This window comes from Lissotriton helveticus, chromosome 5_1 (genome assembly GCF_964261635.1).
Source record: "Lissotriton helveticus chromosome 5_1, aLisHel1.1, whole genome shotgun sequence".
Lineage (NCBI taxonomy): Eukaryota > Metazoa > Chordata > Amphibia > Caudata > Salamandridae > Lissotriton > Lissotriton helveticus.
Window position 1 is genome coordinate 1,020,120,647 of NC_136065.1, and position 17,423 is coordinate 1,020,138,069.

The following is a 17,423-nucleotide window of genomic DNA, read 5'->3' on the forward strand; positions in this document are numbered from 1 at the left end:
GAAAAAGTGCTTTGATGCCTCTTTGTGGGTAGTAAGCGCTATATAAATGCAATTACAATACAATACAATATTTCCAGACTCACCACCAGTATGGGTAGTGATTAGAGGAGCCAATAAAATAAGAAGCCAGCAGCCTCTTTTTGCTATATGACCTCCCATTCAGTCTATTTCAACTTTCTTCAGGAAAAGGTATTCAACGGCGGGTGAACTTTGAATTTGTTGAGGCATAAATTCCATGGCCAAACTGCATAATCAGTGAGCCCAATTCCCCCAAAGAATATCCAGTAGAATGGGGCAAAAAGGGGCAACCTACTGCCCTTTATAAATGTTTGGAGAAAATGGTGTCACAGCTCCCACAGAAATTTGATGAAATTTCACATATAGTTTGACCTGGTCTCATCTCACTTTCAAAGTGTACAAGGCGCCTTCCTTTAGTACTACCTTCCACTTCCCTTTACCAAATGTATTGCTTCCATTTTTGTAATTGAAATTCATTAGTTCTGACTTACCTCGGACTTTGCAACAACAGGTAGGATGCAAACTTTGCTGCGTGTTTATTTTTTAATTCAACCGAAAATATACTTTTGTGTATTCTTTTTTTGATTAATACCCTTGCTTGAATGTTGTGTAAATAATTTTAAAAAGTCTTGTCGAGGGAGAGAGATTTCCTCCAAACTTGCATTGAATATGTAGCTCAGTGAATGAATGCTTCAGGAAATATTACGTGATGGATATCATGGATATTAAGTGATGAAATATAAGAAGTATGGATTATGAACACACATAAAGTGATGAATTTTCAAATAAATATTGAGGTAATCCACCAAGAAATAGAACAATTAATTATTAGGGGCATACCCTAATGACCTTGAAGTATTGAAAAAAGACTAAAAATCATTATCTGCAACCATTTGAGGGTCCTGCACAGGTTGCAGGCATATCAATTTGCATATACACAAATCTCTGGATTTATATAATCAATTTGCTTATTAAACGATGGTAACCTGATACATGTTCACTATAAGTTTGCTTTAAAGAAACCATTCGTTGCCATTTTGACAATGCCTAACTTAGATGCCCAGTTAGTTTATTTTTTTCATTGTCAGGCACAGCACTATGCCAGTTTGACATGGCATGCTTTCCAACAGCTTTTTCCCTCACTCAGTTGTTGGCATTCCTCGTTGAGATTATCATCACTACCTGTGTCTGCAAGCATCCTCTTTTTACTTGCAACACATTTCCCTCCTGCTTGTGCTCTGTTATACAGGACAAGAAGCCATCAATACCGCTCTGCCCTGATGTCTGTGAACGAGAGAGATATCTTTGATTCACAGCAAACATGAATTGCAGAACCATTGCATTGTGTGGATACTACCTTTCCTGTTTCTACAGTCTCCTTCTCGATCAGCCTTTGTCCTTGCTTTGGCAGCACCAGGCCGTTTGCACCAGTATGACTTGTTTTCAGGACTTCTTTCAAAGACTTGGTTCTAGTGAAGCTGCAATAAAAAATAAGAGAAAACAGTTAACTTTACATAAATTTGACTTGTTGCATCAAAGATTGACTAGACCACTTTAGAGGGACTCGGTTTGCTGCTCTGCTGGCAGGGAATGTCTAGATATAAAGGATGACAATTAAACATCTAACCTCACCTCAATCTTAACAAGAAATTAAAACAAGCATTGGCATAGCCAATAGGTCTCGCCTTTGGGACCTTATAAGTGTTATAAATGGTACTTGTTGAATTATAGATCTGGGTGCAATGGCAGAAGTAGCAAAATAGTAGTCCAGCGGCTCACTATGTTAAGCACAGATTTGTAGCGTAGGTGTTTTATGCCACGCCTAATTATTTCGGCCACTCCCATTTGAGAGACCCCCCAGTTTTTCAACCCACATAAAGCACTTGCCATACTAGTATTGGTGAAAGGCAGGAGCCTAGCTTCTAAGTCAGTGAGAGTGATGTCATAGGAAGTCTGCCCTTTTCCACAGCCTGTGCCCCCGCCCTCCACAAACCTCCTCACCCTACCTCGCTGTGATGCTGCCAAGCAATGTGTGGGCACTAAGGGCGTCGCTGGAGGTGGGAGGGAGGTGACAGGAAGCTGCGGATGCCAGGAGTGTCAAAGGGCCTGTTTGCGTGCAGTAGGGAGGTGAGAGGGCACTGCGGTCATTGCTGGAAGTGGGAGGGAGGTGACAGGGAGCAGGGGGCCCCAGAAGTGCAAAAAGGCCAGTTTGCTTGCGGAAGGGAGATGGGAGGGCACTGCATGCATCGCTGGAGGTGAGAGAAAGGTGACAGAGAGCTGCGGGCATCAGGAGTGCCAAAGGGCCAGTGTGGGAGTGAGGTGGGAGGGCACTGCGGTGATCGCTGGAGGGGAGAGGGAGGTAGCAGGGCGATGCGGCCGTCAGGAGTGCCGAATGGCTAGTTTGCGTGCGGGAAGGAGGGAGGTGGGAGGGCACTGCGGGCATCGCTGGGGGTGGGAGGGAGATGGGAGGGCAGTGCGGGCATCGCTGCGGTGTGAGGGTCGGGCTTCTATCAGCCGCACGGGGCAGGGCTCCCAGGCCAGGAAGGCACAGAGGCCTCAGCAGAAGGCAGGCCTGGTTAGGGATGAAGCCATCCTGTGCCAGAAAGAGACAGCAGGTTAGAGTGGGGGAGGGGCAGGAGCGCAGAGAAATGTCATCTTAATGAGGCTTAATGAAGCCATGTGCTGTGGGGGACACCTGTCACCGGCGCTGCTAGCAGCCAGAGAGTGGGGCTTGGGGGTGTCAGAGAGAGGGAGGGTCAGAGGTCATGACCAACTAAACCTCTTCAGACCAAGGCCGGGCTAAGGAGGACAGCGCGAGTGTCAGGGTCAATCACATGACCCTGAGTTGAGAAACAGACACAACCAACAGCGCACCGAGACACCGCGCTTCCTCTTTTGCTTGAAAGTCTTGGGAACGAATTACATTGAGAGCGAGTTCTCACAAGCATGCTCAGCGTTTACCTTGCGGGAGCGAGCAGTGCCGCCATCTGTTTCCAAACCACGGGCGCGATAATTGCAAACAGATGGCGCAGCTGCTCGCTCCTGCAAGGTAAACGCCGTACATGCACAAGTGCTCATTGGAAACAGTGCAGTACATGCACTAGTTTCCAAAAAAGTCCGGAGTGATTCCAAGAGGTCACTCCAAAGCAGCACTTGCGTGCTGCGGAGGCGAGACCTTAAAAGGAACTAACGAACAAATTCTTGTCTGTTTTTAGGTTGACTGGTTTGTTGGTCCACAACAACCTACAGCATAAAAAAATGGACATCCTGATGGATCCTTACCATGTTTTCAGTTTCCGACTTCTGTAATTTTATATGAGGGAAAAGAAAAACAAGCATTGGCAAAGCCAACAGGCTCGCCTTTTGGACCTACTGGTCTTGCCAATGCGATTTGCCAATCCTACACAGCATTGGAGCGATAACGTCGCTGGCTGTATCATTTTGTAGGCATGATCATGTGTGATGATGTATGCATGCTTTTTACCCTAAACGTATACATGCGTCACACGCGTCTACGAAATGACGCAGGCGGCATTTATTTTTTACTGATCTGAGATTGATCTGTATACAAAAAGAAAAACAAAATTCACTAGTGATGAAGCTCTTTTTATAAGGGATAGTGGCTGGAAGACATCTGCTGCCTGGCTCTGCAAAAATAATTAAATAAAAAAATGGTACAGGTGGAATTGGAGGAGTAGGTGTGAGGATGCAAACGTGTGTTTAAAAAGTTTGTTTACAATGTTTAAATATGACTTGCTATACCTGCATTTATCTCTACATATGTAACTGTAAATGGATACACAAATACAGAGGTGGCGTGAGTGTGTGTTTGGACTCTAACCCTTTCCTTGAGATGCTCACATTTATTTAAAGGAATGAAAAATCTGTTTAATAAGAAGTTAATTGTTGTTTTAACACATGTGATGACTGGAGATTAGAATTTTTAATGGCTGTTCTGGATGATAATTTGAGGCACTCTTGCAGAAAGTGGAGATTGTACATACGTGGTAAATAAAATGCATTGTATATAAATTGTTAAATAAATATGCTTTTGGCTGCAACTTTAGGTTCTCTCTGGAATGGGAGGTTCTACTTAGGAAACTGTCAAACTGAGCACTCCAGCCACGCAATCAGTTACAAGGCCCACACCTCTTTGAAAGGTTCCTTTGTTAGGACTTTAGACAAGGCCCCTCTGAATAAGTGAGTTGGTGTGTGTATAGGCGACTAAATGGCTGTGTGGTTAACTCTATGGGTTAGTGAGTAGGTGTGTGAGTAGCTCTATGGGTGACAGTGTGTGAGTGGCAGTACGGGTGTATGAGTGGATATATCAGGGGCTGTATTAGTGAGTGAGTTGGTGTATGAGTGGCTGTATGGGTGACTGAGTGGATGTGTGTGTAGACCAATGAATCAGTGATTGGGTGCGTACATACTGGTATGTTTGTGTCAATGGTTTTGAGAATGGGAGTGTAGAAGTGGGTGAGTGAAATATTATATTGGTGGTGTGAGTGGGTGTGTGAGATTCTGTGGACGATGTCATCAGTGATGTCATTTGAGATGTCATCATTGAACTACTCACTCACCCATAGAGAAAATCACACAGCCACTTACTCCTCTATACAGTTATACACACACCAACTCATTTATTCATACAGATATTAACACATACTCACTTACCTATACAGTCACTGACACAAGCACACACTCATCAATACAGCCACTCTCACAATCACTGGCTCTCCCATGCAGGCAGTCACACACTCCCTCAACCACCCACACAGACAATCATACACCCATTCATGTACTCAGACAACTAATCAATAACCCATACAGCCACTAATGTCCCTACTCACCAACCCATACAGCCACTTACACACCAACTGACAGACTGATACAGACATTCACACACATTAGTCCCTCACCCATACATTCACTGAGACGCGTATAATTACTCACTTATACAGTCAGTCACACACCCACTAAATCATCCATACGGGCAGTTAAACACCCACTGGTGTATATATATATTTAACACTCACAAACTATTTAGAAACACTCACAGTCACCGGATGATGTCATGAGCGATGTAATTTGAGATGCCAGCAGTGATGCCACTGACCATGTCATGAGTGATGTAATATGTGAGGTCATAAGCAGTGCATTGCACGGGCGTGAGTTATAGTTACCTCAGCTGACTAAATCTGCTGAATTTCTCTGGTTTTGTACGATTGAAATGTCAGCCTAACTATTACATCCCTGTAACCTTTGTTTTTTTCAGTGAACATTTAAGGTTTTTTTAAATGCTAAATCCTCACTATAACATCATTGCAACCTTTGGTTTTGTCAGTGAACTTCTAAGGTTTTTCAAATTCTATTTTCCAACAATAATGCCCATGTAACCTATGGTTTTTTAAAGATTTTTAATTTGTATCTTATATCTCAAATGGCTCTATAAGCGGTATTTGTATAAGCTTGTATTTTCATCAGTGGATTAATAAGCGTTGTTTTTTTTTCTTTACATTTTTGATATTTGTGATGACGTCGCGATCCCTGTGGACACTTCGTGAAAACGGAAACAAAAGCAGACATTCAATGACCACCAAAACATCCAAAAATAATATGTAAAAATCCATTCTGAACATTACCCTACACAAATTACTATATACATACTTCTTTAAAAACATGTTTAAATTCATGTTTTTGTACTAAGTTTCTTTAAAATCTATTTTTTAGACCTATTTTCCGTTTTTGACGTTATTTGTGACATTGTGATGGCGTCATTCCCATGACAATCGCGCCTTTTCCACAAAGTAGAAAACACATATTACCACACATAATACAGTATTTTACACACTAGGGGGCCCATTAGGATGTAGGGCGGATCGCCACCGCCCGCATGGCGGTGGCGATCCGCCCTACATCCTAGCCCGCCCACCACCCGTTTCCCCCGCCATATTAGTATGGCGGGGGGACCGCGGTGGACAGGAAGACCGTCCGCCGCTTTTCGGCCGGTCAACGAGTTGACCGGGCGGAAAAGGGATTAATATGGTGGCGGTTTCTGTTAGACACCGCCATCCATATTTTGATGGGTGCGGAAAGATGCATGCGGAAATGGACTGCTGGGGCCCGTTGCGGGCCCCCTAGGTACTCAGGGGCGTGCACATGGGGCATTTCCATGCACAACATTGCAGGCACCGCGCGGTGCCTGCCATGTTGTGCATGGAAGTGCACAACATGCCTTCCTGGCATTGTGGCGGGTGGTGCTGAGTGCACCGCCCGCCACAATAACAGGAATGCAGGATGCGCCCGCCACTGTGGCAGGTGCATCCTAATTACCCCCATCCCGATAGGATGGCGGGCGGACAAAGTTCGCCCGTCATCCTAATGACCCCCTAGGGGTTTCTTACAGGTTTCTCTAAAGTCATGTTTTTCTAGAGAGTTTATATAAAAACCATCTCTAAAACCTATTTTCCGTTTTCGTAGGGACTCCGAAGACCGCGATGACATCGGTACTTGCGATCAGCGCAGACGGAAAACAAAAAACAGACATTCAATGGCCACCAACACATCCAAAAATAATATGTAAAAAAATCCATTCTGAACATTGCTCTACACATATTACTATATACATACTTCTTTCAAAGCATGTTTAAATTCATACTCTCGTACTAAGTTTCTTTATAAAAATCTTTCAGACTTATTTTCCTTTTTAGCGGTTATTCGGGACGTTGCGTTGACCTCATTAAACGCAACAATGGCGCCTTTTCCATAAAGTGAAAAACACATATATGCACACATGTTACTTATTGTACACACTATCACGTCGTCTGTCAACGCCCCCCACCCCTCTTACCTGCACCGGCCTATTACTCTAGAGTAGTTTAAAAAAAAAAAGGGCAGAACAGATATGGAATAAGTGGGTGAACAGTCACAACATCGAAAAAAAAATATCGACTGGACAGAATATCGAGTTTTTAATATAGAATTAACAGAATATCGAATTGAAAAAATATAGTGGTGCAGAATATCGAAATTCAGGTAAGAAATATCGATTTTAATAATATCGAAGTTAGTAATATCGACAGTCATAATGTAGTTAAAAATATCGATTTTTTTATAGTGTTTTAAGTGTTAGTGTATGTGTTTAAAGTATTATTTTTGTAATGTATGTTTGAATTTTTTTAAAGTAATACATTTTATGTTATTTAATTTGTGCGTAATTTAATTCCGTAGCGGGTTGTGGGTTTACAGGGGAATAGGGTGTGAGATAATTAAATTATAGTACATTAAATATTAATTTTTAGGCATTATTAATTATTTGTAATTTAATTTTGCGTTTTATTTTTGTAGCGGGTTGTGGGTTTATAGGGGAATAGGGTGGGAAGTAATTTAATTGTAATTAAGTAAATATTTATTTTGATTTATTGGTATTGATAATTAAGGTCTTGGTAATTAATTATTAATTTGTAATACATTTTTATTAATTGGCAATTAATTTGTATTAATTGATTAATTGATACATATGTTAATTGTAATAATGTATTATTCGGAGTGGGTTGTGGGTTTATAGGTGAATAGGGTGGGAAGTAATTTAATTGTAATTAAGTAATTATTGAAAATATTTTTGTGTATTGATAATTAAGTTACTGTTGATTATTAATTGGTAATTTTGTTATTACTTATTACATTTTTGGTATTTAAAATGAATTGGTTGTTAATTAATAATTAATAGGTAAATACTTTTTAGTAAATAATATTTATTGGTATTTATAATTAATTAATTATTAAATATTTTGTAATAGGTAATTAATTTTGATACATTTATATTGGTATTGATAATGAATGCATTTTTAATTAAATATGTAGCACTCACTGGAGTGGGAATAGTCATTTTTACCCTCCCGCTATCCAACGCTTTCCCTACTGTTGCACTCTCTGGAGTGGGAATAGTAATTTTTACCCCTACGCTATCCAACGCTTTCCCTACTGGTGCACTCTCTGGAGTGGGAATAGTAATTTTTACCCTCCCGCTATCCAACGCTTTCCCTACTGTTGCACTCACTGAGTGGGAATAGTAAATGTTACCCTCCCACTATCCTACGCTAAAAATATTGAATATTTTTATTAATATTAAGTTAATATATATATGTATTAAAAAATAAAAATACATGTTTATTTAATTTTTACTTACATTAATTATTTATTAATTTTAAGGTTATTTAAGTATTTTTAAGTATGTTCATTATATTTATTATTTCATTAATTTTACATTACTTTTAAGACATTTAAAAAATGCGATATTTTAACAAACTATATTATTTCCAACGAAATTTTGGATTCGATATTTTTGTACTTACCTGTTTATAGATAGGAATTCAATATTCTGGCATTCTATATTTTCTCCACGATATTTTGGCAGGTCTATATTTTGCTCCTCCATATTCTGTCAGATATCCGGACAAGTGTATCAGAAACTGTGGTCAGATGGGTTCCTTTACCCACATCCTGTGGTCCTGTCCTAAAATACAGCGATATTGAGAGACGGTGGGGGATGTGCATGTCACCAGTGACTGGGCAACAGATTGACACCGCTGGCAAGGTTTTTCTATTAAATATTGGGGTGGAGGATATACCCAAGTACTCAAAGCTGTGGTTAGCTATCAGTCTGTTAGTTGCATAGCACAGCATTGCAAGATTCTGGGAAGCATGAGAGCCACCAGCTCTGAAAATATGGAAGATGGACATGGATTGGTGCATGTTGGCTGAGGAGCAGGTCTTAGCAGACAAAGGTTACTCCACAAAATGAACATTTAGAACAACTGGCAGACTATAGAGGATTTCACATAACTGTGTAGAGCTCAAAATCCCAGGACTGTATAGCGTTGCTGCTTATTCTTTATTCTATGGCACTGCTGGTGACAAGCTGTAATTTCTCATGTTGAAAACTCAATAAGAAAAGTTTAAAATAAAGACTAAAAGAATGTAACATGCATACCTGCAGATCAACCCTAACAAAACACAATATCCTCCTAGAACCTGTTCACCTTGAAACAGTTGGTAAGGTTATACGTTTCTATGTAGAAATCATAAAAGATAATGCACTAACAGGCCAATGCATCAAGGTAGGATTTTGCGAGTCCTTAATTGCGATAATTAAGGAATCGCAAAAGCCTATGCACGTAGGAATCGCTATAAAAATAGCGATTCCTACACATTCCTTATTTGCAACTCGCAAATTGCGAGTCGCAATTAAGGAATGGCTTCCCATTCATTCCTATAGGCCTACAGGTCCATAGGAATGAATGGGAAATTGCATGCGCATGCAATTACAGGGTGCAAAAGTGTCAAAAGGACACCCTGCAATTGAACTGTGCACATATGTTGCGCACACACATGCCCTAAGGGCATGTGTGTGCGCAACCTGAAACTTTGAAAAATGCACAAAAGTGCATTTTTTAAAGTTTTTGCATGTTACCATGAAGTTTAGATTCATGGTAATTTGCGCCCCCTATTAGCGAAATTGCTAATTTTTTTACTTCAATGCATTGTATTTAAGGAATCTCAATTTGCTTTTCCTTAAATGCAATCGCAATTTAAGTAATCGCAATTTAGAGATTACTTAAATTGCGATTTTTGCATTTGGGATGATGCATCCCAAATGCAAAAATACAGGTGGCAAAGGGGCAGATTCTGAGAATCTGCCCGTTTGCGACCAGTTTTTCTTTTGATGCATGTGCCTGTGAGTCTTAACAGAAATACTTGCCTTGTACTACCCTAGGATATGTGATGACAAAGTGATTTGTCTTTTGTGTTTCAGAATTGCTGTTTTTTGTCTTTTTGTTTTTGCTTAACTAAGTTATAATTCTAAAGCCAAATACATTATGGTTTTAAATGGGGAACCTGCTGTGTCTTCGGAAAAGGGTGCTATTCTCTCTCTTCAGCGTTTCCGTGACCACATCTTCTGGAAGCTCCTCTGCACTGTGTTCTGTTGGTTCAACTTCATCCTCCTCTTCAGCTAGAACTGGCACTGAAACAAGAACATCACAAAGTCTGATGAACTCTTAACATTGACTGGGCATCCTCGTTGTTGGTTAGCAAAGCAGAAAACATGAGCACATGTTAAGAGATTATTCTCTTTCATGTCACCAGCACTCTGGGGCATTACCAAAGCATGCCACTTCAGGAATGTACAGGCCGGAGCTGGGAGGAGCAACACTGGTCCACAATGTATCTTCCACTGAGGACTTCTGCGCCCTCTCTCGCTGATAAACTCCTTTTGTGCTTTCCTTTCCCTATTGTTTTGACCTGATGTTCTTTCTATATTTCTTTTTTGACACTGGATGGAAAATGATCTCATATGCTCTTGTGTGAACACAGAATTGAATATATGATAAATGGCAGAATTTAGACAAACCTTCCCATGCCAGAGATCGACATATTTCCATATATGTCAGGAATACCACCTGTTATCCTGACTCTTGCAGTCAAAGAGACCTGTTCACCGATAAAACCGAAAATGTATGAGCACCGAGTTAGCTCATGGTCTGAAAATACTTTTATGTGTCTGTGTTATTTACCAGTATTCCCAGTAGCACACCCGGAAATCAGGGCCAGGTCGAGGGTTCTAGTCAAACTACTGGGAATGTCATGTGACTGTTACTGGAGATTAATTTTCCTGCTCTATGGAATTCAACATAGCGTAGAAATCCAAGTAGTGAGAAGAGAGCCCGTGTGCAGAAACACGTTTTTTCTTTTTTGTTTGCTCCATGGGGGACAACATTTTTCCTCGTGTATAAAACTCTTCTTCTACACCCTTAGTAAGTCTGTGGGTGATCTGTTCAGTTTTTCAACCTAGCAGGGAAGTTACTGGAGGGTATAATCCCCTTCTTTGAAGTGAAGGGGAATGGCTCACGCCCAGATCTGGCTTCAGTAAATCTGCAGGTTGGAAAGGTGTCAAAGAGGAGCTTGCGAATGTCCACAAATGTACATGCGTATGGGTGTTCCAAAATTTCTAGGCAAACTAGATCTAGGGACAGTCACTTCCCACACATGTGGAGGAGAAGAAAAAAGTTACTTAGGAGTAACTGCAGTTATCCACCATTTGTAACTTTCATAGATTCACATGCCTGAATCATTCCCCATCGTCGAAGTGGGAGTCCCACGGTACATATAACAAAGTAGTAAATAGTAAATTCCATAGGCTATCATGGTGGTAACCATGCATTCAATAGCCTATTAGCCTCCTTTTATAAAAAGGACCAAACTCAAAACACAATCAATCAGCAGCCAGCACCCTCTGGAACCTTCTCAAGAGAGGCTGAATCCCTCAGATTTTCCAGCACAAGGGTAGTTAGTATTGTAATGCAGAGGAGCCTCTCCGGGGGAGGAGGGGGGGTTGCATGTGAATCTATGAAAGATACGAATACTGGATAACTGCAGTTACAGGTAAGTAACTTTTTTCATATCCAGTATTGGGATATCTTTCATAGGTTCACATGCCTGAATCAGAATTGTAAGCAGTTCCTTACATGTATATATATATATATATATATCTATATATATATATCTATATATATATATATATATACATATATGTAAATAAATATATATGCATATAAATGTATATATACATCTTTCTAGCAAGCCTTTAAGTGGATGGTTGGTAGTGCTAAAATAATCCTTAATGCAATGCCAATATTAAAGGCAATGGCTTGAACATGAAATAGTGCTATAATGCATAGATTACTGGTATTACTTAAGGGAAAAAACCATAAACAGATATATAAATATAAACATATACTTAATCAGTAATCTCCTTTTAATAAGACCTCAGTTTAAAGGGGCTTACCTTTACTGAAATAGGTTCCATAGCACTGACTGTCCCATGGATGCGTCGGCATGTTGTGAAGACTCCAGGCAGTAATGATGCATAAACGTGTACGTCGTTTTCAAAGTTGCAGCTCTGCAGATCTTTTCAAGTAGTACTCCGGCATAGAGAGCAGCTGATGTTGAAACTGCCCTGGTGGAGTGCTCTTTTACAGTCCTTGATAATGGCTTGCCAGCCGTGGTGTGACAAAATATAATTGCGCTCACTATCCATCTGGCTATAGTAGCCTTAGAAACTGCAATGCCCTGGTGGCTTTGACCATAAGCTACAAATAACTGATCTGACTTGCGTATAGCTTTAGTCCTTTGTAAGAAGAATTTAGGACATCTCTATAGGTCTAGAGTGTGGTGCGTTCTTTCAGCAGGCGTGGAAGGGTTAGGGAAGAAAGTTCTCAGGATGGCAGGCTCATTCAAATGGAACTGAGAAGGCACCTTCGGGATGAATTTAGGGTTCGTTCTAAGAATGACCAGTTCATCAGTGAAGAGTAAGAAAGCCTATATTTCACTAAACCTTCTTGTTGATGTGAACGCCGAAACAAGAGCTACTTTTCATGTTAAGTACTTCTTGTCTGCCTTGTGAATGGGCTCAAATGGCTGCTTTAGCTATTGAAATAATGCCACATTAAATTGCCACTCTAGGGGTGGAGCTCTGATGGGCGGGAAAGTTTGAAACAGCCCTTTCATAAATTGCTTTACGATTCTTGAGGATCATAAGGACAGACATTTAGGTGATCGCCTGTATCTAGATATAGCAGCAAGGTGAACTTAAATTTAACTGATGAGTGTGCCAGACCACATTTTGCTAAGGAGAGCAAATAAGGCAAAACAAAAGGATGTACTTTATTACGCCTGCACCATAGACAAAAACGCTTCCACTTCAGTCTGTATCTCTAATTGAAGCTGTCAGCACGTGATCTAGCAATTATGTCTTTGCATTCTTGTGCAATGTTCAGATCTTTAAATTCAAAGAATTCAGGAGCCACGCATGAAGTTGCAGAGTAGCTGGCTACGGATGATATATTCGGACTTTGTTCCTGGTCAACAGCGTTGGTGTTGGCAAAAGGCGGATGGGTTGAGCTTCCGACAACAGGAGAAGTTACGTGTACCAATGCTGTCTGGGCCACCTGGGGGCTATCAGTAGAATGCAACAGTGTTCCCATTTAATTTTCGTGAGGACCCTGGGTATCAGAGGAATGGGGGGAACTGCGTATGCATAGATCCCTGACCAGGGCATTAAAAGAGCATTCCACTGAGAGTTTGGGAGAGGGAGAGGGAATCTGCTTGCGAAGAATCAGCATTTGGAGTTGATCTGGGTTGAAAACAGGTCCAGCACTGGTTTTCCCCAGATGCAAATATTCTGTCTAGTTGGTTCTGTTCCAGTTTCCACTCGTGACAACTGCTCTTCGTTCTGCTCAAAGCATCCGCTAAGGTATTCCGGAGGCCTGGAACATGCTCCACTGTTAGGGAAATGTGGTGGAGCATCAGCCAGTTCCATAACTTTTGGGCGTCCTGTTAAAGAGATAGGGATTTGGTGCCTCCCCGCTTTTTGATATAGAACATACTTGTGGTGTTGTTTGTGCGGATCAATACTAATGATCCCTGTTTTCGAGTAAGGAAAGCCTGAAGAGGGAGAAAAATGGCTTTCAATCCAACCTGTTTTTGTGCATTTGGCGTTGAGCCAAGGACCACTTTCCTTGAACTTGCAGGTCCTGTAAGTGTCCTCCCCAGCCTTCCATGGAGGGATGTATGACATTACAACGCATGCTTTTACCATGCATGCCTTTACAACGCGGTTTTTACAACGCATGCCTTTACAACGCATAGCGCTTTGGGGTGCTGGATAGTGAATAGTTTAATTTACTATTCTAACTCCAGTCCCCGTTGATAGTAAGGAAGGTGTTGGACAGTAAATTAAATCTATTCCCTATCCTAGAGCGCCCCCCCAGCGCAATGCGTTGTAATGGTTTGCGTTGTAAAAGTTGCGTCGTAAAGGCACTGCGTGGTAAAAGTTGCGTTGTAAAGGATGTTTCCCCCATGGAGGCATCTGTTGTTACTATGTAGTCTAGAATAATGGGGAGAGAAGATAGGCCCTGGGATAGATGTGTTTTTGTGCCCACCACTGGAAAGCCTCTTTCATGCGTTGAGTGATTTTTACCATGTTGTCGAAAGACCCTTTGATTTGGATCCATTGGCATTGTAGTTCCTCTTGGAGAGGCCTCATATGCAAGCGAGCCAGCGGCACTAAATAGATTGCCGAAGAGATCATTCCCAACAGAGACTTGAACACTCTCACAGAAACACACTTTTTTCTGGATAGTTTGAGTGCCAATGGTTGCAACCTTTGTTGTCTTTTCTGGGAGAGGAAGGCTTTATTCTGAATGGTATTCAAGCTGGCTCCAAGAAATGTCATTATCTGACTTGGAAGGACAGAAAATTTTTGGTAATTTATTGAGAGCCTTAATTTGCGGAACAGGGTTAGAAAATCATTTGTTGCAGCTTTTACTAGACGAGCTGTTGGGGCCTTCAGCAGCACACTGTCTGAGTATGGAAATACCGGATGACCTTTGCTCCGCAAGGCTGCTACCACAGGAGCTAGAAACTTTTGTGAAAGTACGTGGAGCCAATTTGAGGCCAAATGAAAGGACTCGGAATTGATAGTGGGTACCAGCCACTGTTAACCATAGGAACTTTCTGTGCATTTGATGAATAGGGACATGAAAATATGCATCTTCTAGATCCAATGAAGTCATGAAGTCACTGCTGTTGAAGCATCGTAGGATGTCTGAAAGAGTGACCATCCTGAATGTTTGACTTTTTAAGAATTTGTTTAATTTCCTGAGGTCTAAGATCTGCCTCCACTCCCCCAATTTTTGTGCAAATGAGATAGAAGCGGGAGTAGAAACCTTTCCTTCTCTGAGGAAAAGGGACCTTTTCTATTGCCCCTTTCTGGAGCATGATCTTTGCCTCCTTTTTGAGTAGGTGAAGACAAGGGCGGTGTGATCCCCTGGGAGGAGTATTGAGAGGTATTTGGGTAAATTCCATAGTGTGACCGTAAGAGACGAGATCTAGGACCCACTTGTCTGACGTGATGTTGCGCCACTGGTGGATATGCTTGGAAATGTTTGCACAGGTTGGGGAGAAAGAAGACGCAACTGGTACCATGTTGCAATCACTGCTTGCAACCGGAGTCACTGGCTTGAGATCCTGGCATTCTTCTGGAGCTGTGTCTAGAGAAACCAGCCGTTGTTGGTTGGCAGTAGGATTTCTGCTGGTATCCTTGGCGATATTGCGGCTGGTAGGGCTGGTAAGTCTGGGCACACTGGTAATTTACCCTGTATCCTGAAAAACCACGGCCTCGAGCTCCCCGAAAGGGCACCTTGCGGTACTGATGGGTACCTAGCGCTTTGGCAGTATCCGTATCCTTTTTAATTACGGTAAACGCCTGGTCAATGTGACTGCCACATAGGCGATCGCCATCGTAGGCCATATCATACATTTTGAACTGCACTTCTGGGAGGAAGCTTGCTGCTCTTAGCCACCCCTGGCACCTTAGAATGGCCGCACCCACTAGCTGACGGAAGCTGGTAATGGCAATATCCACTACAATGTCTATGATTTCTGATGCTGCTCTATCTCTTTCCGCAAGGATCTTAATGCACTCTTCTTTGTTTTCTTCTGCGATAAGGTCTTTCATTGTCCCCATAATGGACCACATTTGCCTATCGTATCTGCCCAATATGGCCAAAGCGTTAGAACTCTGACTGAGATTGCTGCCATTGAGTAAAATCTTTTTCCAATGGAGTAGAGACGTCGACCATCTTTATCCGGTGGAGATGTGATGGGAGTAGATGGATTCTTCGATCTTCTCTGGGCTGCCTGCAAGATCACAGTCAGGCTTGGGATGACCCGTGAGACACGCAGGAGAGTCCTTTGGAGCCCTATATTTTTTATCAAGTCTCTGTAGCACAGGTACTACCGAAGATGGCCATTACTTTGACACCCTCTTGCCAAATGTGATCAATTATAGGTATTGACCTGACTGTCTTTCTCGATTGCTCTTTCAAATCGAACAGAAAACAGTCCAATTGTTGTATAATTGTGGGCAAGTGGAATCTATTAGTGGCTCTGTCCATAATATTGTGGAAACCTCCAATATCCTCAGAAGGCAGGTCTAAAGGACGATGAGGTGGGGAGGGGGGTGTTGGTACAATGTAATCATTCCATTTGTCGGTGGGCGGAGGAGGATCATGGATTTCACCCTCCTCAGGCTCTTTCTCAGCAGTGGTAGGATCCTCTCTGGGAGGCATGGGAATTATGGGACGTGGTGTTAACCTGGGTGTGGCAGGAAGTGGTGGTAGCGGTGTTTGAGGGGCTACCGGCGGAGGCGGGGGGCACTGTGACATTATCCTCTTGAGGAGGAAACCTCCTTTTGTAATCTGGCAACATATTTTGTAGGTCCAGTACTAGTGTCGGAGGAAGTTGAGCAGGTTGTTGTTTAGGCTGTTCAAAGTATTTGTATTGTTGATACTGAGCATGAGGGGCAGGATAGTGTTGATAATATTGTTCCTCATCCTCAGAGTCTTCGTACTCTTCATGATATTTGGTGTTGAGCTCAGAAGGGCTATGTGCTGTTCCAAATTGGCCTTCATGCTCACCAGAATCCTCCACATCTAAAAGATGGCTGGGAGGTAGCGGTGACATTTTTGGTGTCCTAAATTCCATCTGTGCAGATGGCAGGAACGGAGTTGAAGGACCTGCGTACAAAATTGGAATTTTTGTCGATGGTGCTGTCGTCGACGGTGAAATGTTTGTCGTCGCTGGAGACATCATCGCCGGTAGTACAGCCGTAGACGGTGGTATTGCTGTAGTCGGTGGGCATGCCGTCGGCGAAACAACTGTCGTCCATGATGGAGGGATCGTCGACGATGGAGGGGCCGTCAATGATGGAGGAGTCATAGACGGTGGAGTCATCGACGATGGAGTTGTGGTTGAAGTCTTTGCTGATGACTAGATTTTCGGCAATGGTCTCGTCGATGAGATCTTTGTCTGTCGTGCTCTCGTTGACGGTGGAGTCATCGACGATAGAGGCAACATCGATGGTATGGAACCTTTGATACTCGCAGTAGATGTAGTTAATGCCGTCGACGACGATAGAGTCACTGTCGTCATTGTTGAAAAACCTCTAGAATGGCTTGAAGATTCTGGTTTTCTTTTGGATGTTCCTGAAGAATGAGGGGACCCTATCTCTGAGGAGACCTTAGGCTGTTTCTCCTGCTTTTGAGATTCCTTGGTCAGATGAGAGACTTTTGAATGTATCTTTCGCTCTTCAGATTGACCCTCATGCGACCTGGATCTCTAATGGGACTTGGAGGACGTGCCGCTCTCTACATACGATGAAGCACTCTGCTTCTTTTTCAGCCACAATAAAAGTCTTCCTTCTCTTTCTCTCAGGGTTTTAGTTGAGAAAGTGCGGCATATTTTACATTGTCTTGTCTCATGGTTGGGATAGAGACAATAAATGC

At 42.1% G+C, this 17,423-nt stretch overlaps 1 protein-coding gene across 1 annotated transcript in view; it reads right to left on the bottom strand.

Annotated features, from left to right (window-relative positions):
• ABCC2 (ATP binding cassette subfamily C member 2) overlaps positions 1-17,423 on the bottom strand; it is a 678,688-nt gene that overhangs the window by 123,277 nt on the left and 537,988 nt on the right. Inside the window, exons 19-20 of the mRNA XM_078643538.1 lie at positions 9,916-10,042; positions 1,376-1,496 (exon numbers count right to left, since the gene is read on the bottom strand). Of these exons, the coding sequence (XP_078499664.1) occupies positions 1,376-1,496; positions 9,916-10,042 (248 nt within the window). The remainder of the gene's footprint in view (positions 1-1,375; positions 1,497-9,915; positions 10,043-17,423) is intronic.